At 60.2% G+C, this 23335-nt stretch overlaps 1 protein-coding gene across 1 annotated transcript; it reads right to left on the bottom strand.

Annotated features, from left to right (window-relative positions):
• Nucleotides 1-295: 295 nt before the first annotated feature.
• Nucleotides 296-22830, bottom strand: SOX13 (SRY-box transcription factor 13). Its single transcript, XM_068995766.1, has 14 exons — nucleotides 22823-22830; nucleotides 5624-5825; nucleotides 5017-5122; nucleotides 4792-4878; nucleotides 4191-4363; nucleotides 3462-3530; nucleotides 3200-3314; nucleotides 3016-3098; nucleotides 2723-2882; nucleotides 2423-2532; nucleotides 2220-2316; nucleotides 1993-2136; nucleotides 1242-1458; nucleotides 296-659 (listed from the first exon to the last, which is right to left on the bottom strand). Exons 2-14 carry the CDS (start codon nucleotides 5822-5824, stop codon nucleotides 386-388), a joined length of 1836 nt encoding a protein of 611 aa, XP_068851867.1. The 5' UTR covers nucleotide 5825; nucleotides 22823-22830; the 3' UTR covers nucleotides 296-385.
• Between the last annotated feature and the right edge of the window lie 505 nt (nucleotides 22831-23335).

Raw genomic sequence — 23335 nt, 5'->3', positions numbered from 1 at the left:
CGTGTCCCCACCCCGTGTCCCCACCCCGTGTCCCCAGTCCGTGCCCAGCAGCACAGCAGGTGAGACTCTCTGGGACCCGCAGGTGCTGCAGGGCTGGGAGATGCTCCAGAGGTTCTGCACCCCAAGACCTTCAGGTCCCCTCAGGGGTGACAGCGCAGCAGCCGTGTCACCAAATCTCCAGGCTCGGTGGCCTCAGCTCCATGTGCCACCAGAGCAAGACCGAGCCAGTCCTCACCAACCAAAATTCCAGGTACCCACCCTTGTGGGACCCCTCTGCAGGTGGGCAGCTCTCCTGTGGCCGAGTCCCATCCCACCAGGACACGCCGTGCCCTCCTGGTGGTGGCAGCCAGCCCTGCCACCCCCTCCACTGTCCCTCTGTCCCCCCTCAGTCCGTCAGCACCACCAGCTCGCCGTCGCTCTTGTCCTCGCCCTCCGAGTCCTCGTCCTCGCTGTAGCGGTACATGTCCCCCTCGGCCACCGAGTGCCCATCGTCGCCAGCGTCGCCGTCCTTGAGGCTGCGGGTGTTGACGATGACGGGCATGGTGGGGTCCACGCTGCGGGGCAGGTAATGCTCCAGGAGGGGCGGGGGCAGCTGGACGCCCACCGGCCGCGGGTACAGCACGTCCGAGGAGCTGGGGGGCACCTGGCTGCCCTGCGGCCTGTGGGACACGGGGGTGTGGGCACTGAGAGGGGCAGCGAGGGGTCATGGTGCTTCCCTCGGCCACCCAGGGGAGACATTCCATGGTGGTCACCCACCCCATAGGGGCCGGGTGAGCCTGAACCCCGTGGGCATCAGGTGAGAACCTGCCCCATTGACATCAGGTGAACATCCACCCCATGGGTGCTAGGTGGCCACCAACCCTGTAAGAGCACTGGTGACAGGTGAGCACCAACCCCGTGGGCACCAGATGGGCACCAACCCCTTGTCTACCGGGTGAGCACCACCCCATAAACATCAGGTTGGCGCAAACCCCATAGGCGCCGGGTAAGCACCATCCCCATGGGCATCAGGTGAGGACCCACCCCATGAGTGCCAGGTGGACACCAAACCCACGGGCACCAGATGCCACCCACCCCATGAAGATCAACGTGAACCCCAAGTCAGGACCCACCCCACTGGTGAGCACAAACCTCATGGCCACCAGCTGAGCCCCCACCCAACGTCACCAGCTGAGCCCCACCCCAGTGCCACCCCTCAGAGCCCCCTGGACGGGGGTCAGAGCTCTCCCTTATCAAGTTACCCTATCACATATCCCTGCCTGGCGTCCTGGCGCCGGTTCCTCATCAGCGCCTTGTACTCGCCCACGCGCAGCCGCTTGCCCTCCACGATGCACGTGCGCTTGGGCCGGGGCTTGTATTTGTAATCCGGGTACTTCTCCAGGTGCTGCCGGCTCAGACGCGCCTGCTCCTCGTAGTACGGCTGCTTCTCCTGGTTGGACATGGATTTCCAGCGGGATCCTGCGTGGGGAAGGAGCAGAGCGTCCTCACACCCTGCCTGAGCAAGGAAATCGCGGCTGGGATGAACCCGGAGCAAGGTTAATTTGGTGCTGGTGGTTCATTAGAGAATGAATGCTGGTAATTAATGAACAGCACCTGGATTTGCAGCTGTGCTGGTGGGAGCCCCGTGCCACAGCCAGCTCTCCCAGAATATCGGGAACAGCTTCCCTGACTTTCCCTGGGCACCTCCAGGGATTCATCCTCTCATTCCCTGACCCTCCCCAGGCTCTTCCCAGGATTCATCCCCTCAGGTTCCCTGACCTTTCTCAGGCTCTTCCCAGGATTTATCCCCTCAGGTTCCCTGACATTCCCCAGGCTCTTCCCAGGATTTATCCCCTCAGGTTCCCTGACCTACCCCAGGCTCTTCCCAGGATTTATCCCCTCAGGTTCCCTGACTTTCCCCAGCTCAGGGAGATCCCTCCATGGGGATGCAGAGGGATCCTGCCTCAGGATTTTGTTCCCACCCCTCCAGGGGGTCCTGCCCCGGGATCTCACCCAGGATCTTGCTGATGCTGGAGTTGTGCATGTCTGGGAATGCCTGCAGGATCTTCCTCCGCTCGTCCTTGGCCCACACCATGAAGGCGTTCATGGGTCGCTTGATGTGGTTGTTGTTCCTGGACTCCGGGAAGTGCCGGGAGCCTGCGAGGGACACCCAGGATGAGGGCAGGAGAGGGAGGACGGACCAAACCTGGGGTCAGCACGATGCTCCCGGCCGTGCTCACCGTCCATCTCGCAGGTCAGCAGAGCCTCGTCCAGCCGGTGGCCCGGGGTCTCCTCCATCCTCTCCTTCACCGGGGAGGAGTCGATCCCGACGTGCTCCTGCGGGACAGCGGGGTCAGGAGCCGGCCCCCCCAGGCAGGGCACAGCTGTGGCTGGTGACACTGGGGTGGCAGAGGGGACGCTGACCACCCAGAGTGGCCCTCACCTTGCGGTAGGGGCTGCCCAGTGGCCCCTCCATGGCCGCGCTGTGGCCGTGCAGCAGCTGCCGCGCGTCGTGGATGGCTTTGGTGATGGCATCGCCCTCTCCCAGGAATCCTGGCAGGATACGGGCACCCATCAGTGCCAGCAGCCACCCTGCCGACCCCCTGCAGCACCCAGCCTGCCCTGAGCGTCACAGCTGCACCCCGAGGGGTGGCACGGCCTGGGATTGCCCACCCAGGTCACCCCCAGGAGGAGCAGGGATGTCACTTGTCCCAAAAAATCCAAAGGGCACTTGGGAACCCACCCAGAGGGAGGTTGGACGGGCTGGTCTGCAGCTCCCTGGTGGCCCCATGGCTCGGCGTGAGGGACGGGCAGCTGCTCATCTTCAAACTGGGCGAACTGGAGGCACTGGGGAGCTCGGAACCTTTGGGTTTGGCCGTCAGGTTCAGTGGCTGCGAGGTCTCCTGAGGAGGAGGAGGAGAAGGAGGAGGAGGGATGGCAAGGGGGTGAACAGCTGTCCCCAAACCCCCCAGGCCGGGGCATGGAGGGATTTTTGAGGGGCTGTAGCAGGGCTTGACGGGGTTTTTGGGGCTGTACCTGCATCTGGAGGTGGCCCGGGCCCGCGGGTCTCTTCAGCGTGGCAGGAGGGGGGCTGTGCAGGAGCTGCACCGGGTAATCCACTGCGGGAGCAGAGGGACAGCGGTTGGGGGCCAGCAGGGACACGGCTGGGGGACAAGGCCACCCTGCAGGGCTGGCACAGCCCCAGGGGGACCCAACTGACCTGGTTTGCAGGGGATGGGCTGGATGGGCAGCGCCAGCTGGGACTCGGGGGTGACCGGGAGGGGCTGGTGGCTGGGGGTGAAGGCGGGGATCATCACGTAGGGCATGTTGACCTGCTGGAGGGGACAGGGACAGGGCAGAGAGACACGGGATCAACGCTGTCACCCACGGGAGGGGACAGCAGGACGTGGGGAGGCTGCAGTCACCCAGCACAGGGAGGGGGACACGGGGAAGGGGACAGGGGAGGTGTCCCCCGCCTTTACCTGGATCTGCTGCTGCAGGAGGTTGATCTTGTGCTGCTGCTGGATGAGCTGCTGCTGCTGCTTGGCGATCTGGGGAGGGGACGGGGTTGGTGACATCAAGGACAGCGCTGGGCTGGCCTCCAGCCTGGCAGAACCCACCCAGAACCACAAAAAAGGGTCTGCAGAGGGTCCCCAGGGCGGTGGGAAGGGCAGGAGGAGGGAATGAGCTGCCCCTGAGCCACCTCGAGGGACACAAGGGCTGGCAGGGACCTGTCACCCCCACCCTGGGGTGTCACAGCGGTGTCACCCCTGCCCTTGGGAGAGGAAATATTGGTGTTCAGGGATCAGGGAGGAGCTGGGGCGGTTTGTTCATCTTAAGGAGCTCAACCCCCATCTCCTTCCACCCTTGGCCCTCCCAGCTCCAAGGGAGTGAGGCAGGGAGGTTTTGGGATGGGAAAACAGCACCCCAAAGCCACCTCCCTGACACCCCCAAGGGACACCTGTCCTGCTCCTGTGACCCCAAAGGGATCCCTGGAGGGATGGGGGATCCCCACCTGCTCCTGTGACCCCAAAGGGATCCCTGGAGGGATGGGGGGTCCCCACCTGCTCCTGCGACCCCAAAGGGATCCCTGGAGGGATGGGGGATCCCCACCTGCTCCTGCGACCCCAAAGGGATCCCTGGAGGGATGGGGGGTCCCCACCTGCTCCTGCGACCCCAAAGGGATCCCTGGAGGGATGGGGGGTCCCCACCTGCTCCTGCTGCTGCCGTGCCAGCTCCATCTGCTGCTGCTGCTTCTCGAAGAGCATCGTGGCCATGTTCTTCTGCTCCGAGTGCGCCGTCAGGAGCTGGTCCCGCAGCGTGGACAGCTGGTTGATCATCACCAGCAGCTGCAGCTCCTTCTCTGCCAGGCTCTCCTGGGTCCCTGGGGGTAAAAAAGCCGCCTGCATGAGCGTCAGGGAGGAGGAGGAGGAGGAGGAGGAGGAGGAGAGGGTCAGCAGCACGATGCGGGATGGAGGTGGTTTTATTTAAGGAGGGCAATTCCCATTCCCTTTGGGGAGGGAGATGGGAAATCTTTGGGGTGGGCATGGAAAATGTGAAGCAGAGAAGTCCAACAGCCACCGGTGCCACGTCTGGGTGACCAGGGAATGTCCGATTTGGGAGGATGGAAAGATCTCCACATGCTGAACCTCCCTCTGTGCAGTCAGAGGCACCAGAGATGCTCAGCCCGAAGAAATCAATTTAAAAAGGAACAAATCCCTATGAAACACGACCATCTCCCCCCTGCTTTGGTGGGAAACGCCGCGTTTCCAGCTGGGATGCAGGAGGGAGGTTGCTGGAGGTGGATCCCACCTTTCACTTCCTTGGATTCAGCCGTGTTCCGGCCCAGCAGCCGCTCCTTCCAGTCACTGGACAGCAGCTTCTCGATGGTCGGCATCACTGGAGGCCAGGGAGGAGAGGACAACCAGGTGAGCTCATCCCAGAGCTCTGCACCACTGCTCAGCCCATCCCACAAATCTGGGAAAATCCTGAGGGGCCTGAAGGGATCCCAAAAGGCCCCTTGGGAATATTTCCCACCTTCCTTCAAGTTCCTGTTGAAGTCCAGCTTCTCCTGGCCGCTGCTGGCCGGCTCCAAGGCGGAGCGCCGGGGCTCGGCAACGTCCCCAGTGGGAGAGCAGGATTCCTGTGGGACATGGAATGTCACTGGGCACTGCTGCCACCGCCAGGGACACCCCCAGGATGGGAGATCCCGAGCTGGTGGGATGCTGGGAGCCGGAGCACGCTCTGCCAGGTGCATTCCCTGAAGCCCATCTAGAGAGCGTCGCTGCTCTTCGTGCTGGAAAGGCTGGAATTTTCTCCCATTTATCCAACCTGCCCGGCTCCTCCGAGCTCCTTTGCCCAGAGCAGGGAGAGGTCAGGGAGAGGGAAAACCCCAAGGACAATGGAAAACAGAGGCTGAAGGGATGAGGAACACCTGGAGGGGGCCGGTGGGGAGTTCCACGCCAAAGGTGACACCCTCAAACCCCAGGGATGACCCAAGGGCAGCCAGAAAAACTCGTGAGAGCCTCAGATTTCCATTTTAAATCCTTGGCATGAGGACAAACCACCCGGGGGAGCAGCCACACTCTGTTCCACAGGATGGGAGGGTCTGGAGCAGGGATGGGGCCACGTTGGTCACACCCACCTGTGGCAGGGCCTGGGGGTCGGTGCCATCCCTGGGCGGTGGCCCCGGGGGGTCGTGGGGCCGGGGCTCGGCGCTGGGGGCAACCCCTGGGGGGGTCTCGGGGCCGCCCTCCTTCTTCTCCTCCGTCTTGACGGCGCAGTTCACCATGGTGCCCGCTCCATCCAGCTCCAGGGGCGGCGACACGGGGCTCCTCATGGACATCCTGCGGACAGTGGGGAGGTCACCACGGCCACAGGGCACCCCCGGGCATGGGCGCTCCTCTCCCAGCCTGGCTCCATCCTTGGGTGCCCCTCAGTGCAAGGACAGCACCCGTGTGTTTTGCCATGGGCAAAGCTGAGCTCTGGTTCCCGGTTTTCCAGGTTTTTGGGGCTCAGTGCTCAGGGAAACCAACGCTTCACACCTTGGGATGGGGGAATGAATTCCTAAAGGCAGCCCAGAGACTGGGATTGAGGGACTGTGTCCAGCCAAGCTCAGGCTCGTGGTGACAGCTGGGGGACAGGGACCTGTGCCAGCACCCCAGGGGTCCCCGGTGCCCCCTCAGCACTCCAGGAGCTGTGCTTAGAAAGCCATCGGAGCAGCAGCAGGATTCCCGCTCCAACGGGAAGTGGAAATCCTGGTTCTGCCCAACAGCAGCTGGGACGGCACCAGAACGGCTCCTCTGGGAGTCCCTGGCGTGGGAGGGACCTGGGACTGGGACCGGCCACCAGAACGGCTCCTCTGGGAATCCCTGGCATGGCACTGGGCTGGGATGGCACCAGAACGGCTCCTCTGGGAGTCCCTGGCACAGCACTGGGCTGGGATGGCACCAGAACTGCTCCTCTGGGAGTCCCTGGCACGGCACCGGCCAGGCCCCCACCAGGACAAGGCGCTGGCACCGGGAATGGCTCTCCCTGATGCCACCAAAACCTCTGCGGGTGCCAATCCCTCTCCCGGCGCTGCTGGATGGGCACCGCAGAAATGACGATGAGTTTTATAGGGGACGGGCTGTAACACTCCAAGGGGATTCCATTCCATGGGGTCTCTCCCCAGAAAATTGTCCCATTCCTGGCTCCCAATGCCAGGGCGGGCGGTGCCGTATCCAAGAGCGAGCGCCAGGATCGGCGGTGCCCACGGGGCCGTGCCCATGGAGATTTGCCTTGTTGGGGCCACCAGCCCTCACAGCACACTGCAAGAATGGGAACAAGCATCGTCCTCGCCTTTCGGGTGGGAATAATGGCAAAAGGAGGCTGTTAGGGAAGGGATTTACCCCGGACGCCGCCAGGAATTGGGATCTGGGTTGTGGGACTGCCCTGGAATGGGGACAGCACCTGCCTGGGGGATGCCACCCCAAACCCAGCACGCTCTCACCTCCCAGACCCCAATCAGGAGCCCCTAAACCCAGTTTGGGGGTGCAAAGCGGGCTGGGGAGGGCTGAGCTGGGCCGCCCGGCTCGGGGGGCAGCAATTACATAACAAACAAAGCCCGGCTCAAGCTGCGAATTAATCAAACGGCTGAAAATAAAACCTTCCTCTCAGGAACTTCAAACAAAAGAAATGAAAACAACAAGGCCGGCTGGGTAATGAAAAGCCAGGGCTGTGAATAGGGGACAAAAGGAAGTGGAACAATGGGGTGTTGGACAAAAGCAATAAAGTAAAGGGAAGTGTGACAGCTCCACAATAGGGCACTGTGCTCGCCAGCCTTTCTGATCTTAGCGGGGCTTTTTTTAATCTCGGTTCCCTCGCCCTCCGCCGAACAAACCCGCCGGGTTTCCTCCCGGCCCCGCATCGCCCGGGGGCTGCCGCATCCTGCGGCGCCCCTTCCTGCCCCGGCTCACCTTGGCCGGGGCCACCCGGCCCCCAAAATCCATCGCCGGGAAGGAACGGACATGCTTGGAAGCTCCAGCAAGGATTGGCCTCACAGGGATGTGCTACAGGTGGGGAAACTGAGGCAGGAACGCGCAGCACGGCAGCGCTTCGCCACCTCAGCCCCTCAGGTGTGGGTGAAACTCCTTTTTCTCAGCTTTTTTGTGTTAATCCAGGCAAAAATCCCAGGGTTGGTAGGTTGGGGGTGCTGCCCAAGGCAACAACAGCAGCACCGAGCGATGCCTTTGGTTTGAGACGGGCACAAAACCCCATCGCGCCCCTCCCGCGGGTCCCGTTCCCATCGAGCTTCACCTCCCGGTGCCGCTGGAAGCTCCCGCTTTGAACGGGCCCGGCGCTGTAATAGGGCCGCGTTTGAACGAGACCTCATTGAGGGTTTATTATCCGCTCTGCCGAGCAAACAGGAAGAAAAAAGGGAAAAAAGGGGAAAACGCGCTGTTATCCCGTTCCAGGCGGGTCTCAGGTGTGGGCTCCGGGGCTGCCTGGGGCACACAATGGGCATGGAACAATCGCTCTGGCACCGGCACCGAAAGGGATCTTCTTGGCCTTTAATGTTCCCCATTTAACCGGGGGTGGGGAGGAAGGGAGGGAATGGGGTTGGGGTGCGAAGTGCCAGCCCAGAGGATGGAAACAGATCCCGAATCCTCATGGGATGCTCCCTCCCCTCGCAATGTTTCGGGGGCTCATCCCACAAGCAGCAAAGCCCTGAAATTCCCATATTTCACCTTGCCTCCCAGTCCCAGCCCAGCAATTCCAAGATTTTCGGGATGGCGGCAGAATTTTTTCCTGGTTCGTACCCACGAACAGCACGTCCTGCAATTCTCCCCGTGGCCGTGCCACCCTTCCTGCCCGCCAGCCAGGCCTGATCCTATCGGCCCTGGTTGTGCGGAGCAGAACAGCTCCAGGGACCTGGAAAGGGGGATGAGGTGCCAGAAAACCCCCACCCTGCCCGGCACCGGTTTGGGGATCTGAGAGATGCCAAAATCCTGGCACTGCAGGAGCTTGGGATCCGAGAGATGTCAAAATCCCGGCACTGCAGCAACTTGGGATCCGAGAGATGTCAAAATCCCGGCACTGCAGCAACTTGGGATCCGAGAGATGCCAAAATCCCAGCACTGCAGGAGCTTGGGATCCGAGAGATGTTGAGATCCCAGCCCTTCAGGAATTCGGGATCCGAGAGACACAAAGCTCCTGGCACTACAGGAGTTTGGGAATCCCAGAGGCAATGAGATTCCAGAACTGCAGGAGCTTGGGGATCCAAGAGATGCCAAGATCCTGGCACAGCAGGAATTTGGGGATCCAAGAAATGCCAGGATCCCGGTGCTGCAGGAGCTTGAGGATCCAAGAGATGAGATCCCAACAGAACAGGAGCCTGGGGATCCAGGAGGTGCTGAGATCCCTCACCTTGTGTCACATCACTCCTGCCCCAGGGCTGATCCTGCCCCTCGATTTGGGGACAATCCCACCCCAGGGACAGCAAAGGGACATTTGGTCAGCTGCTGGGCAAGCTGGGCTGCCCAGATTTTTGGGATGACCCTCCCCTGTCCTGCCCATCAGGTTGTCCCAGCTCTTGGGAGCTTTGCTCTCCTCCCTCCCAAATCTCTCCATCCATGGCTCTTCCCTTCAGGAGCTGCCCAATCATCCCAAAACCCCCACGGCCTCATCCCGCCACCACAGCCCAGGAAACCGGGGAAATCAGGGAAAAATCCACGGAGGAAACACCAGAGGAGCAACGACGGCCCCACCGCCGGCACGAGCAGCGGCCCCAACACCCCCGGGAGAGGGCAGAGGAAAAAATAGACACACACGGACATTTTCCTCTTCCAGGCAGAACCTGAGGAATCCCGGCCGGCCACCGGGACAGACAATAGCCCATCTCCTGCCAGAGGAGTGGGGCCACTTTCCTGCCAGACTTGGAATGTCCTTTCGGGGCCGCTTCCAAGCGTTTCCGCCCCGGGTGTCTTCCAAGAGAAAAGAATGGATGGTTGCTCCGCCGTGCCAGGGCAGGGATGGCCAGGGGTGGCCGATGTCCCTGGTTGGGGGAAGTTCATGGGGCTGCCGTCCCTTCCCTGGGGATCCGGAGCATCCCGGGATGAGGGGTCATTCCCTGGGAATGGCAGGTGGCCGTGGGGGGAGGTGGGATGTGCCGTCCATCCATGGGAGCGGGAAAACGCATGGATGAGGAAATGCAAGACCTCAGGGTTTGTCTGGTTGGGAAAACTTCTCTCTTTTAACCCCAAAAAGCAAGGGGATGAGCGTTTTCAGCCCCAGAAATGGCACCGCTGCCACGTCAGAGCCACAGCTCCGCGTGTCAGCGCTCGCAGCACGTGTCCCCTCTGGGGCTCTGTGCCCACCCCGCTGCCCCACAAAGCGGCAGCGGAAACGCTCCAAATTCGGGCTCTGCCCGATCCTCGGCCGCCCCCGCGTTCTCGACACCTCACCTGCGCTCGACAGCGGAAAAACCCAAAGCTCCCCTGCCCGGAGAGCTCGGGGCGCCGGAAAAGCTGCAAAATCCGCGCTGAGATGGGAGATCTGTGGTGGGCACGGAGGATTTGGGGAGGGGGATGCTCCAAGGGGCAGCGGGAGCAGGAGGGGACAGGATGGGAATTGCCTGGAGCGTCCTTCCCAGCAGTACCCAATGGAAAATCAGCATCCCAAAGAGACCCCGCAGATCCCAAATGCCCAATGGAAAATCAGCATCCCAAAGAGACCCCGCAGATCCCAAATGCCCAATGGAAAATCAGCATCCCAAAGAGACCCCGCAGATCCCAAATGCCCAATGGAAAATCAGCATCCCAAAGAGACCCTGCAGATCCCAAATGCCCAATGGAAAATCAGCATCCCAAAGAGACCCCGCAGATCCCAAATGCCCCTTTCCATCCTGCCAAGACCTTTGGGGTGAGCAGGAACTGGCATTTCCCGCTGCCCACCCAAACCAGCCGGGCCTTTGTCCATCCTCCATCCACCCTCAGTTCCCTGCAGGCCACTTCTCCTTCCCCGAAGGCCAAACGGCCTCCGGAAACATCCGGAAATGTCCCCATGGGGTCAGGGCACAGCGGCGACGCTCCGGTGACAGCACCGGCATCACGGAAACTCCCGGGAACGGCCGGCACAGGAAGGAGCCGGGGTCACCCCTCTGTTTGTGCCACCCCCACTTCCAGCAGGTCCCCTCTCCAGGGGTGTGGGACCCCCATCCTGGTGTCCCCATGGGGGGGATGTCCCCTCCACACCCCGGGAATTGTCTCAGCACTGCCACGTTATGGGTTTTTTTTGGGGGGGAAAATATCGATTTTCCATCTTTGAAGATGGAAAGGAGCAATCCAGCTCTCCACAGCGCCCATGGAGGATTGAATCCTGACGAAATGACACCCGTTTTTACCGGTTCTATCCCAAAAAACCCAGCCTAACTCTTCCAGAGGCCTCCAGGCCGTATCCAGGATTATTAATGAGATGTGTCTCTCCCTGAAGAATTCCAGCAGAGTTTTGGGGGTGAATCCAATCAATCCCACTCTCCAAAACTTGAGGAGAGAGGGAGAATAACAAGGATTCATCCCTAAACTCGCTCAAACGCAAGGCAGGGAGGAGAAGAGGAATTCCCAGGTTGGGCCAAGGGGAAGAGGAGGATCTGGGAGGCTTCATGGGATGCTCCATGTTCTCCATCAGGGATGTTTTCCATCCCCTATAAATCCCAGGAAATGGGACGAGGACTAAACTACAGCAGATCCATCTCTGCCCTCAGTGGCTCCGCTCCTGCGTTTCCCACGGGATTATCCCTCTCTCCTGGCCAAATCCAACTCACCCCCTTGACCTCCCTGTGTCCAGAGGCACCGGCAGGATCCCGGTGGGATGCTCCAGGTGGGCGGGAATGGGAAAACAAAGCCTCCCAACAAAGCCTGATAAGGATGAACCAGCCCCACATGTTCCCTGTGGGCACGGGGATCAGTTGGATTCATGCCCCACGCATTCCCAGGGATCCATTGGATTCATCCCAGAGCTCTGGGACACATCCCAGTGTCCCTTCGGATGGAGAATTTCCAGCTTCCTGTTTCCTCTGCTTTCCCGGTATTCCAAGGGGATTCATCCTTGAGGATCCCTTGACCTCTCCCTGCCCTAAAACCAGCCAAGATTTCCCTTCCCAACCCCAAATCCAGGGATTCTGCCTCCCTCGAGCCTGTGTGACAAAACCCAGCCGGGAGGTCCGTAATTACCCAAATAAACCCAAATCCCTGGAAGCAGCCGGATCCTTCCCTGGGCGTCCCCTGGCCCAGGGCCACCCTTTTCACAGCCACGACCCAAACACATTTTTCCTTCTGCCGTAGGGAGGGTTTGAAACACGGGAGGGAGGGAGGAGGGCGGAAAAAAATCCGCCTGAACCTCAGGTGGAACTTCCTGGCCATGGGATTTATGAGCCGGGGAATGATCTCATCAGGGAAGTGGAGGAAACTCCGCGGCGCTGGAATTATTTCCAACCCTGCAAAGTTCCCCCCCCCCCCCCCCCATCCCAGGCATGGGAACAATCCCAGGACAAGCCACGGGACCAGCACTGGTCATTCCCATTTCCTGGCCTCCAGACCCCCCGGGATGGTCTGAGCTGGTTCTTGCACTCCAAGGGATAAATCCGTAAGGAAAAGGCTCCTTGAAGCACCTCCGGGTCTATGTCCAGGGAATTTTATGGGGCTGATAGGATGTTTAGGAAAAGGGGATGCTCAGGAGAGGGAAGCCAGGGGCAGGGATGGTGGGGAGAAGTGGGAAAGCACAAATTCCCCTTCCCAGAAAATCCCCTTCCCCAGAAAATCCCAGGTCTAAACCTCCAGCAAAACCCTTTTCCTTTTCTCCCTTTTCCTCACAAAACCCTTTTCTTTTTCCCCCTTTTCCTCACCCCTTCCCACCTCCCCTGCATTAAAACCCAAGAAAACTCCAAAATATTCCCTCTTTAATAGAGGGAAGCCCAGCGCTCTGAAAAATGGGGATTTACCCATTTTAGCCTTTTTTGCCTCACCAGAAATAAACTTTCAAAGACATTTCGGATGCAGAAACCTCCCCACGTGCTGAGCCTTTATCCCAAAACCCAGCGGGGTTAAATCAACCCCATAACCCATAGAGGGCTGATGGGAGCTCCAGCTCCTTGGGACCCAGCAGAAATCCCTGGAGCGGCTCCCAAATCCCCTCCGGGCCAGCACCTCGCTCCCCAACCCGCCCCAAGGCAGCGATGAGGGGAATTCAATTTCAAAAGTGACGAAACCCAGAGAAATCAAGAAAAATCCAGGAGGAGGATGGGGACAACTCACCCGGAGCCTGGCACAGCGAGCCTGGCACAGCGAGCCTGGCACAGCGAGCCCTGGAGCTGCTGCCCTGCCCTCGCCCCAAGGCGCCCTCGGGGTTTATCGGGGTGGCCGATCTGGGGTTTTGTGTCATTTCTGTCACTCAGAGTTTCCAGGCACAGCCGGGGCTGGGCGGGTGGGGGGTGGCTGAGCTGAGGCTGAGTGTAAACAAGACTTTAAACCAGACTTTAAGCCAGACTTTAAACCAACAACATTAAACAAGACTTTTCTATCGCCCGAGGGATGGAGGGCCAAGACATCCAAGCTTTTTTCTGGTGCCATTGGGAAAAAAAACCCAAAAGAGGGGCTCACCCCCCTGCCCCACATCTCCCAGAGGGAGGGAAGAACTTCCCAAACCCTTTTTTCCATGGGAAATCCATGGGTGGCGCTGGGGATGTGAAGAACCTGGTGCTATTTCGGGTCCATCCCAGTCCATAACCCCCATCCTTGATCTTTCATAGAATTTTACACCTTCCAAGAACTTTTTCCAGGAGTTTGGGGTGTCCATCCCATGTCAAAACCCATATCCATAACCCCCCATCCTTGAGCTTTAATGGGATTTTAAACCTTCCACTAACTCCTTTTTTTCCCCAGGTCTTGGAGGTCTCCATCCCAGCCAATAACCGCCCATCTTTGAGTTTTCCATGGAATTTTACACCTCCCACTAATTCCTTCTTTTTCCAGGCTTCGGGGGTTTCATCCCACGGCATCACCCACGTCCAGAAACCCCCCATCCTTGGGTTTTTATGGCATTTTCCACCTTCCCCTAATTCCCTCGCTTTTCCAAGTTTTCCCATTTGCAGGCAGCAACCCCACCTCGTGTTTCCCGGGATTGCTGGGCACACCCAGGAGCACCCAAGGGTGCTCGGAGCCAGCCCTGGGGCTGCTCACCCGCAGCACCCAAGCCCCGAATCGCACCCCGAATTCTTATGGGGCCGCATTTCCGCCCTACAACCGCAGCCAGTAGCACCCCGGAAACCTTTGGGGTCCCTGCGCTCGGTGCCCTGAGCTGCAACAAACGGGTCCTCACCTCCAAAATGTCCCATGGAGGGACGTGGAGAAACTTCCCAAATTTGCCCAAATTCAGGGCACGCCGAGCTCCAGATGTTGGGGTCGCTGCGCATTCCAGCAATGGAATTTTCTTCCTGGTGTTCTGGGAGCTGCCCCAGGAGCCATCAGGGCCATCACCAACCTCACTCTGAGGGAAGAGGCAGCCTGAGGGTGCCACTGGCTGCTCCTCACCTGCCCCAAAATCATCTCCTGCCCCAAAACCCTCTCCTGCCCCAAAATCCCTCACCAAAAGCAGCCCTGACTCCGTTCCTGTTGGGCTCCGGCTCACGGGAATCAGGGATGGATGAAACCCCCTGAGAAAAACATTTTTGGCCCCTCAACCATGGTTGTTTTGGTGATGTTTGGTTCTGTTTTGGTGATGTTTGCCTGGGTTTAGGGTGTGAATTTCGGTTCCTGAGCTCATCCCCCACTGCGGCTGACGCGGAGCATCCGGCGGTGGCGGCGCTTCCGCAGGCCTCACGTGGATCAGAAACTGCACAAGGGCCTGGGAGCCATTTTTGGCCCTCTTGTATCATTTTTTGGCCACTATTTTCAGCTCAGGGAGACACCCCTGGGTTACGGGGTGTGGGACACCCCCCCTCCCATCCCGCTGCGGGATCCAAAGGGATCCGGGAGCAGCGACCTCCAAATCACCCCCATCCCATGGGGATGGGTTTGGGCCTCACCCTTCCTCTCCCTGCTGGATTTGGAGGAATTAAAACCCAGGAAATTCAGCTCCCAAATAGCTTCCTGACCTCTGAGGGAGCAGAGGGATTTGGGAACAAGGTTTTTGGGGTGGTTTTCGCTGCACAACAAAAGCCAGCACAGACCAGAAGCCGTCGTCCCTCCCCTTTTAGGACACGGTGTCCAACCCCTCCAGAGCGTCCAGTTGGGGCTCCTGCAGCACACGAGGGGCTCGTTGTGCCTGGTGGCACCTGGGCCACCCCCCTGCTCTATCCCGATTTCCCCTGGAGTCCCTGAGCAGTGGGAATTGGCAGCTCCGGCCTCCACGTGCCCAACCCAGCCGGGTCCCAAGAAACTGGGATGTGCTGCTCGTCCCCTCTGGGCAAACCAAAGGATTTAGGGGGTGGATTTTGGGGCTCTGCTTGCAGCCTGAGGAGTCCTGGGCTCCTGTACCTGTTCCCTGGGCTGTGCTGGCTTTGCCCAGCCTCCAGAACCAGCTCTTTTTTGGGGGGGGAACACACAAATCCCGCGTGCAAAACGCGTTTTCCCCAGCCCAGTTCCCAGGATGGACCCGCAGACCGGAGGAGACGCAGCAGGAAGGACGCAGCCACAGACCTGGGAACCCAAATCCCTCAAAGAGCCTCTAAGAACGACAAATTCTGCTCTGCCCTGCCCTGCCTGCAGCCGGGCCCTGCAGGGGACCTTCCCCGCTCCTAAAATCCACCGGGAAAACCAGCGGGGAAAGGGCTCCCTGCGGGGAACTCGCTGCAGCAGCACCCACGAGGGGTCCCTGCCCATGGATCCAGGCACGCTCCTGAGCCAGCCCGTGCCCCAGGGGACCCCGCTTTCCGCTGGGCGTGAGAGGAGAACAATAGGGCCGAGCCCTCCATTGTTCCAGACAAAAGATAAGGCCGGGCTCTGGCATTCCCCAACGCCCCGCTCGGGCTCTGCCATTCCCTGGCTCTGCCATTCCAAAGCCTCCCCGCGCCAGCTCCCTCCCAGCAGGTGACCCCGCGGGGCTCTTGGAGGGGACAGTGACCGTCCTGCCCAGGCTGGGGCTCCCACGGCCCCTCTGGGTCCCTGTGGGGTCCCCAAATGCTGCTGCGGACGCTTCCCGGTCCCCACGGCGGGGACACGGCGGGTGACGCGTTCCAGCCTCTCCGCAGAGCTGAGCCCACCCTGGGCATCCCCTCCCTGCACCCCGCAGGGACACGGTGGGGACAAAGCGCCCTGGAGGGGTGGCAGGGGTGGGCGGCAGCGGGGGCTCTCTAGGGACCAGAGCAGAGCCCAGGGATGCACAACCCCTGAAAGCTTTCAGGTTTTGGGGGGTAGGGTTGGGACGGCAGCAATGTCACCCTGAATTTCTCCCTTCCAGATTCTGAATTTCTCCCTTCTAAACTCCGAATTTCTCCTTTCCAAACTGCGAATTTCTACCTTCCGTACTCCAGATTTCTCCCTTCCATACTCCAAATTTCTCCCCTCCAAAATGTGGATTTCTCCCTTCCAAACTGTGAGTTTCTCCCTTCCATACTCCAAATTTCTCCCTTCTAAACTCCGAATTTCTCCCTTCCAAACTGTGAATTCCTCCCTTCTAAACTCTGAATTTCTCCCTTCCATACTCCGAATTTCTCCCTTCCATACTCTGAATTTCTCCCTTCCGTACTCCGAATTTCTCCCTTCTAAACTGTGAATTCCTCCCTTCCAAACTCTGAATTTCTCCCTTCCGACTTCTCCTCCCCAGCTCCTGCCAACCCCGTTTCCCACAGCAGAGCCGATCAAACGCTGCTTTTCAGCTCCCCTGGCTATATTTAATTTATATCCTCTCCTCTTCCCACCCAACAATGAGCAGCCACGAGCTGCATTACAATAACAAGAACAGATTTTGCCTGGGTCCCCCCGGGGGGTCCTCGGGTGGCTTCTTATCTTGTCCCTTTCTGATAAGGGACAGGGAAAAGGTGGCAGGAGGCTGCGGCCACCTCCCGCTTGCATCTTTTGTAACCATCACATGCCCTGAGCGGGGTTTTTTTGGGGATTTCTGCGATTCCAAGTGCTGGCTGGTACCGGAGCATTAATTTCAGGATTTCAAGGCAGAATTTCAAACATTTCAGACGCAGATCTCTCGATTTGGGTTCTTTAGGTGAAGGGACAGGAGCTGCCCCCCGGTGCAATCCTCACGGGAGCAGCTTTTCCCTTTAAAAAGCGGGTTGTTTTCCCTTTTAAAAGTGATGGGTTTGAGCTAAAAGCAGTCATGGAGACATTTGGGGTGCAAGGGGTGTTTGGGGGCAAACGGGACAAGGTGGCAGAGACCTTTTTGGGGGTTGGAACAGCTCCAGCTCCAGCCATGTGGGGCTGGACAGGTGGAAGGAGGGAGTGAGGGTGGGAGAGCTTCCAAGAGGCCAAAAATTTTCCAGAAGTTGCTGCCCGTGGGCCCTGCGGACTTCACCCCAAACATTTCTGCTGCTGCTTTTAGCTCAAATCCATCATTTTTAAAGGGAAAAGCTCCTCCCGTGAGGATTGCACAGAGGGGAAGCTCCTGTTCCTTCTCCAAACCAGGAGAGATGGGTCTGAAATATTTGAAATTCTGCCTCTCCATAACTCCCCGCGCTGCAGCAACCCCCGCGCTGCCCAGCCGGGCACGGGCAGCACCCAGCGGCTCCCCCAGGGCATGGCCGGGCCGGATTCCACCCCTGGAGTGCCTCCCCGACAGGCACAGGATGGGGTAAAAGCACGGAGATCTCTTCCAGCAGAACTGTCAGGAGCTGCGCTAATTTATTTCCCTTCTGCGTGTTCCCGACTGGGTTAAAGCGGGGTGGGAATCTGGTGATGCATCGCTCAAAACTTCGCAGCGGCCCCGAGCTCCCTCCCCGCGGAGCGACGAAACCCAAACCGCCATAAAATCCTGCGGAAAATAAAGCGGCAGAGCCCAGGAGAGCCCGGCCCTGGCTGGTCGGGGGTGGCCACGATGCTGCAGGGGACCCCCAGCCACGGGAACACCCGGCCCCGGGACTGCTCGGCGTTCCGGGCTCTGCCTCCTGCAGAGCGCGGCTGCTCCGCCAGCCCCGAGCCCTCCGGCTCCTCCGGCCTCAGCCTGGATCTGCTCAGCTCCTCCTGAGCCCCCCCAGCTCCTCCTGAGCCCCCCACAGCTCCTCCTGAGCCCCCCACAGCTCCTCCGGCCTCAGCCTGGATCTGCTCAGCTCCTCCTGAGCCCCCCACAGCTCCTCCGGCCTCAGCCTGGATCTGCTCAGCTCCTCCTGAGCCCCCCACAGCTCCTCCTGAGCCCCCCAAACTCCTCCATCAGCCCTGAGCCCCCCCAGCTTCTCCTGAGCCCCCCCAGCTTCTCCTGAGCCCCCACAGCTCCTCCGGCCTCAGCCTGGATCTGCTCAGCTCCTCCTGAGCCCCCCCAGCTCCTCCCGAGCCCCCTCCAGCTCCTCCTGAGCCCCCCCAGCTCCTCCCAAGCCCCCTCCAGCTCCTCCTGAGCCCCCCCAGCTTCTCCTGAGCCCCCCCAGCTCATTCATCCTCAGCCTGGATCTCCTCAGCTCCTCCTGAGCCCCCCACAGCTCCTCCTGAGCCCCCCACAGCTCCTCCGGCCTCAGCCTGGATCTCCTCAGCTCCTCCTGAGCCCCCCCAGCTCCTCCTGAGCCCCACAGCTCCTTCATCAGCCCCAGCCCAGCTCCTCCATCAGCCCCGAGCTCCCCGACTCCTCCAGCCTCAGCCCTGAGCCCCCTCAGCTCCTCCTGAGCCCCCCAAACTCCTGCCTCCATCAGCTCTGAGCCCCCTCTGCTCCTTCACCCTCAGCCCTGAACCCCCAGCTCCCCCATCGACCCCAAGCCCACCTGCCCCACCAGCCCTGAGCCCCCCCACCTCCTCCTCAGCCCCCCAAACTCCTCCCTCCATCAGTCCTGATCCCCCCAGCCCCCCCAAACCCCCCCAAGTCTCTCTCCCCCACCAGCCCCACTGCCACAGCCCCACAGCCGCTCTCAGCCTCCCCAAAAGCAGCAGCTCGGAGCCCCCACTCTTTTCCCAAGGAAAACGGGGTGCTGGCCCCGGATCCCAAAGGTCTTTTCCAGCCTTAACAACCGCGGGATTCTGTGCAGTGGGAATTCCTCACCCCTGGCCCTCGGCCCGCAGCGATGCTCCCTCGGCGGAGCAGAGAACAAAAGAGGGCAGCCGGCTCCTCCACGGCACCGCGGGCTCGAGGTAGCGACTGCCCTGCCCGGGAGGGGATTATTTTGCTCTAAAAAATGTGATTTTTAAGGAAAACGAGCAGCCCGTGTTTCCCCGGCACCGCCGGGACGTTGCGGGGTGGGAAAGCAGGAGTGGCACTGCCAGCGTGGCCCCGGTGGGTGTTAAAGGTGCTCCCTGGGTGAGCAAAGGGGGTTTTTTTGGGGGGATTTCTGCAATTCCACGTGCAGGCACAAAGCCCGGCTGGCACGGAGCAGCCGGGAATGTTTGCAGTGGGATAAAGCTGGAGCGAGCAGAACGAGGCTCCGGACAAAGCTGGGCACCCAAAGAGGCCACGGGTTGTGGGGTGATGGTGTCCCTGACCCCCAAAGCCACGGGATCAGCTCTGAGGGACCCCCAAAAGTGACACCAGCAGCCGTGGCCACCCCAACGTCCCTGGAAGTTTGTTTGGGTTTGGTGGTCATGAGTTGGGATCCCGGAGCTGAGCACACGGGGCGCTGGGACAGCAGCGGCTTCCGGAGCAGAGCACATCCCAGAGATTCCCTCCACACAGCCCACCTGCATCCCAGGGATTCCCTCCACCTGCGTCCCAGAGAATCCCATCACCTCTATCCCAGAGATTCCCTCCACCTGCGTCCCAGAGAATCCCATCACCTCTATCCCAGAGATTCCCTCCACCTGCATCCCAGGGATTCCCATCACCTTCATCCCAAGGATTCCCATCACCTCTATCCCAGGGATTCCCATCACCTGCATCCCAGAGAATCCCATCACCTGCATCCCAGGGATTCCCATCACCTGCATCCCAGGGATTCCCATCACCTGTACCCCAAAGATTCCCATCACCTGTACCCCAGGGATTCCCTCCACCTGCATCCCAGGGATTCCCATCACCTGTACCCCAAAGATTCCGTCTGCCTGCATCTCACAGGGATTCACTCTCCCACCCCACATCCTCCCGGGGACGCTCTGCTCCGGACACCACCCCAGCTGACCCCGGCAGCAGCAGGGGTGGACTCCTCACCTCTTTTTTGGGGGGGCTTGAACCCCCAAAACCTCACCCGGGTGAGTTCAAACCACCCCTGTGCCACCCCAGAGCCACCTTCACCCCACGGCTGCTCGAGTCCTGGTCCCAGCTGAGCACAGGGGACCCCAGCGAGCCCCAAAAATAAAAATAATCCCACTGGAATAGCAGCTCTACATTTCCCCCTTCCCAGGCACCCCAGAAAACCCCAAAATTAGAAATAATCCCACTGGAAGAGCAGCTTTGCCTTTCCCCCTTCCCAGGGATGCCAGAAAACCCCAAAATTAAAAATAATCCCACTGGAAGAGCGGCTTTACCTTCCCCCCTTTCCTGGGACACCAGAAAACCCCAAAATTAAAAATAATCCCACTGGAAGAGCGGCTTTGCCTTTCCCCCTTCCCAGGGTCACAAACCCTTCCTCCACAGCCCATAAATGAAACCCAAGCCCCTCCAGCACATAAAACTTTACGAGCTGCTCCATCTCCCCCCATCCCAGGATTCCAGGGCACAGATCCCCTCTGGAATAATGGACATTCCGGCAGGGAGACAAAAAGTCCAGATATTCCCCCTCGGGACATCTCACACCCTGGGATAAACTTCGCTGCCTGAAGGATTTTGGGGAGGGGAGGAGGGAGGTGGGGTTTGGGTGCCTTGATTTGGTGGAAGTAAAAAAAAAGCAACAGCTTCTCCAAGAGAGAGGGAAAAAGGGGATTTTTTAACCCAAAAAATTGGGATTTCTGCTCCCTTTCCTCTGCTGGGAAGGGAGAGGTGGCGGCTCTGGTGTCGTGGGTGGGACAGAAATCAGAGAGGAGGGAGATGTTGGTGAAATGAAATGGGGAAAAGGGTCCCGAGGCTGCTCGTGGCTGTCAAAGGATGGCTGCTATTTTTTAACAGCATGAAAGCCTCCGAAAATCGGCGGGTTTGAAAAAGAAAAGAGAAAAAAAAAAAGGGGGGAAAAAGAGGGGAAAGGAGAGGGGAGAAAGAAGGGAAAAAGAGGGGGAAAAGAGGGGAAAAAGAGGGGGAAAAGAGAGGGGAGAAAGAGGGGAAAAGAGAGGAAAAAGAGGGGGAAAAGAGGGGAAAAAGAGGGAAAAAAGAGGGGGAAAGAGAGGAAAAAGAGGGGGGAAAGAGGGGGAAAAGAGGGGGGAAAAGAGAAAAGAGGAAAAAAAAAGAGAAAAGAGAGAGAGAAAAGAGAGAAAAAAGAAGGGGGAAAGAGGGTGAAACGGGGAAAAAGAGGGGGGGAAAGAGGGGGAAAAAAGAGAAAAGATAAAAAAAGAGAGAAAAGAGAGAGAGAAAAGAAAGGAGAGAAAAAAGAGAGAGAAAAGAGAGAAAAAAGAGAGAAAAAAGAGAGAAAAAAGAGAGAAAAAAGAGGGAAAAAAGAAAAAAGAAGGGGGGAAAGAGGAAGAAACAGAGGGGGGAAAGAGGGGGGAAAAGGGGGAGAAAAGAGAAAGAAAAAATACAGAAAAGAGAGAGAAAAAAGAGAGTAAAGAGAGGGGAAAAAAAATACTGTATCAGTGTCACCGGAATGGATCCTGCACCAAATTAAATTGAACTGAAAGGAAATTGCAGGAATTACAAACAGGAGTTATCGGCTCAATAGCGGAGGGAAGGAGGGAGGGACATTATCGGCTCTGTGCTACGGGGAAAATCACATTAACCGAGCTAATGGTCCTTTTTTCACTCCTAAAATCCATCACTCCCGCTTTGCTGCGGGAGTCAAGTGTTTTCCGAGCCCAAGGTGCTCCCCGAGATGTAACCGAAGCTCAGACTGCGATTTTTCCTGGGCAGCATCATTCCTCCCTGGCACCCAGCCCCTGGAAATCATTAATCAGAGGTGGAAAGCAGCAGAGATTTCTGTTTATTTGCGGTTTTCGCGTTCAAACGTCTCCTTTAGGACCACGCAGCTCCTGCGCTTCTCTTCGCCGCTAAACTTTGCCGGGTTTAACTCGCCGAGCTGAGGTTTTCCAGCTCTCGAGGAGTGAAAAAAAAAAACCCAAAATTCCTCCAAATCTGCACCCGCAGCCCCGGCTGGACAATCCCTGATTCCGGGGGGGGTGAGGAGGGGGGTGTTCTGCTGTGGGGTCTCCCCCGAGACCCCCAGCCCACCCCGGGCGAGTCGCAGCCGCGGCCCGGAGGCTCCGGGGATGTCGCGGTGGCGGTGACGAGGTTTGCCCCAGCAAAGCGACGGAGTCCAGCGCTGTCCCCGCTCCCAGACCCCCCTCTCCTGTCGTGCGCTATCGCGACAGCGTCGCTGCGTTCCTGCCTCTCAACCACCCTCGTGCGGCACCGGCCGAGCTTTCCCGGCCCTGCAGGGGTGGCCGGAGCAATCCTGTGCCCAGGCCAGGTGTCGCCTGTCCCCTGCCGAGACGGGGGAAGGGCGGGTGGGATGCACCAAAGCCTCGCGTGTCCCGTGGGGCGGCGGGGACGAGGGACGGGGATGCGGGACGGGGATGCGGGACGGGGATGCGGGATGGAGGAAGGGACGGGAGGTGGCGACAAGAGGGACCCCGACCCGCCCCGAGCACCGCGCAGCCATGTCCCCCCCTCCTGAGGACACACGCGGCCCTGTCCGTGCCAGCACAGCGCGTCCGTCTGTCCCTGCACACCGCGGGGACACCCCCAAACCGCGCCGGGGGGGCTGCCCGCCTGTCCCCGCTGTCGCCGTCCCCAAATCACGCAGTGGGGACCGCGATCCGTGCCCGGGACAGGGGGACGGGTCCCCCCCCCTGGAGCCGCGGCTGCCGGTGGGATGGGGGTGGCGGGATTAACCCCTCTCCTGCCGGGCTCCCTGCGGCTGCGGGGGGGGGCTCGGAGCGGAGTTTGCAGCCCCGAACTTTGCGGCGGCGCCGGGGCTGAGCGGGGCCGGACCCTGCGCCCCTTTTCCCTTCTGTCCAAGCCAAGGGGCTTTGGGGGCTTCTCCCGGGCCGTCCCCCCAGCCGGGCTCGGGGACCGCGACCCCCGAGGATGTTCCCCGAGCCCCGAGGATGCTCGCCAGGCCCGGAGGATGTTCTCCGACCCCGCAGGGTGCTCGGCACCCCGGGGCTGTGTCGGTGCCCCCCGGCCGCCCCCCGGCCGCACTCACGGCTCCGCTGCGCTGCTGCGCTGAGCCCCGGTCCCGCCGCCGCCGGTGCTGCCGGTGCTGCCGGTGCCGCCGCCGGTGCCGGTGCGGGCTCTGCCGCCGCCGCCGCGCCCGCCTCAGGTCCGCTCCATGTCCCCAGCGCCTCCGGTGGGAGCTGCCCCGGCGCCGGGCGGAGAGAGGGAGCGAGGAGGAGGAGGAGGAGAAGGAGGAGGAGGGGAGGAGGGAGGAGGAGAAGGAGGAGGAGGAGGGACACCGGTCCAGCCAGCCAGCGACCGGCTCCGGGGCGGCCCCTGTGCCCCGTCCCCTCCCCTCGAGACCCCCTGGCCCGCGGGCGACCCACGTGTGACAGCGCCGGCGGCTCCCACGCTCTGCCCTGGATCTCCGCAGAGAGGCCGAGACCCCCCAAAGGCTGAGGCGCGACTCGGAGGGGTCTTGTGAGACCCCCTGAGATCACCCCCCGCACCCCGGACCCTCCTCGCCCCCAGCTGGGGGCTGGAGCCGCGCCTGGATTGGGGA

The sequence above is a fragment of the Aphelocoma coerulescens genome, chromosome 26 (genome assembly GCF_041296385.1).
Source record: "Aphelocoma coerulescens isolate FSJ_1873_10779 chromosome 26, UR_Acoe_1.0, whole genome shotgun sequence".
NCBI lineage: Eukaryota > Metazoa > Chordata > Aves > Passeriformes > Corvidae > Aphelocoma > Aphelocoma coerulescens.
The sequence above is the reverse complement of the archived record's forward strand: the minus strand, read 5'-3'. Positions and strand labels throughout refer to the sequence as shown.

Coding starts and splice junctions, on each gene's coding strand:
- SOX13 (XM_068995766.1), bottom strand. CDS start 5,824: ATGTCCATGAGGAGCCCCGTGTCGCCGCCCCTGGAGCTGGATGGAGCG. Junction 5,123..5,623: donor ACCCCCAGGCCCTGCCACAG/GTGGGTGTGACC, acceptor CATGTCCCACAG/GAATCCTGCTCTCCCACTGG. Junction 2,533..2,722: donor CCCGTCCAACCTCCCTCTGG/GTGGGTTCCCAA, acceptor GTATCCTGCCAG/GATTCCTGGGAGAGGGCGAT.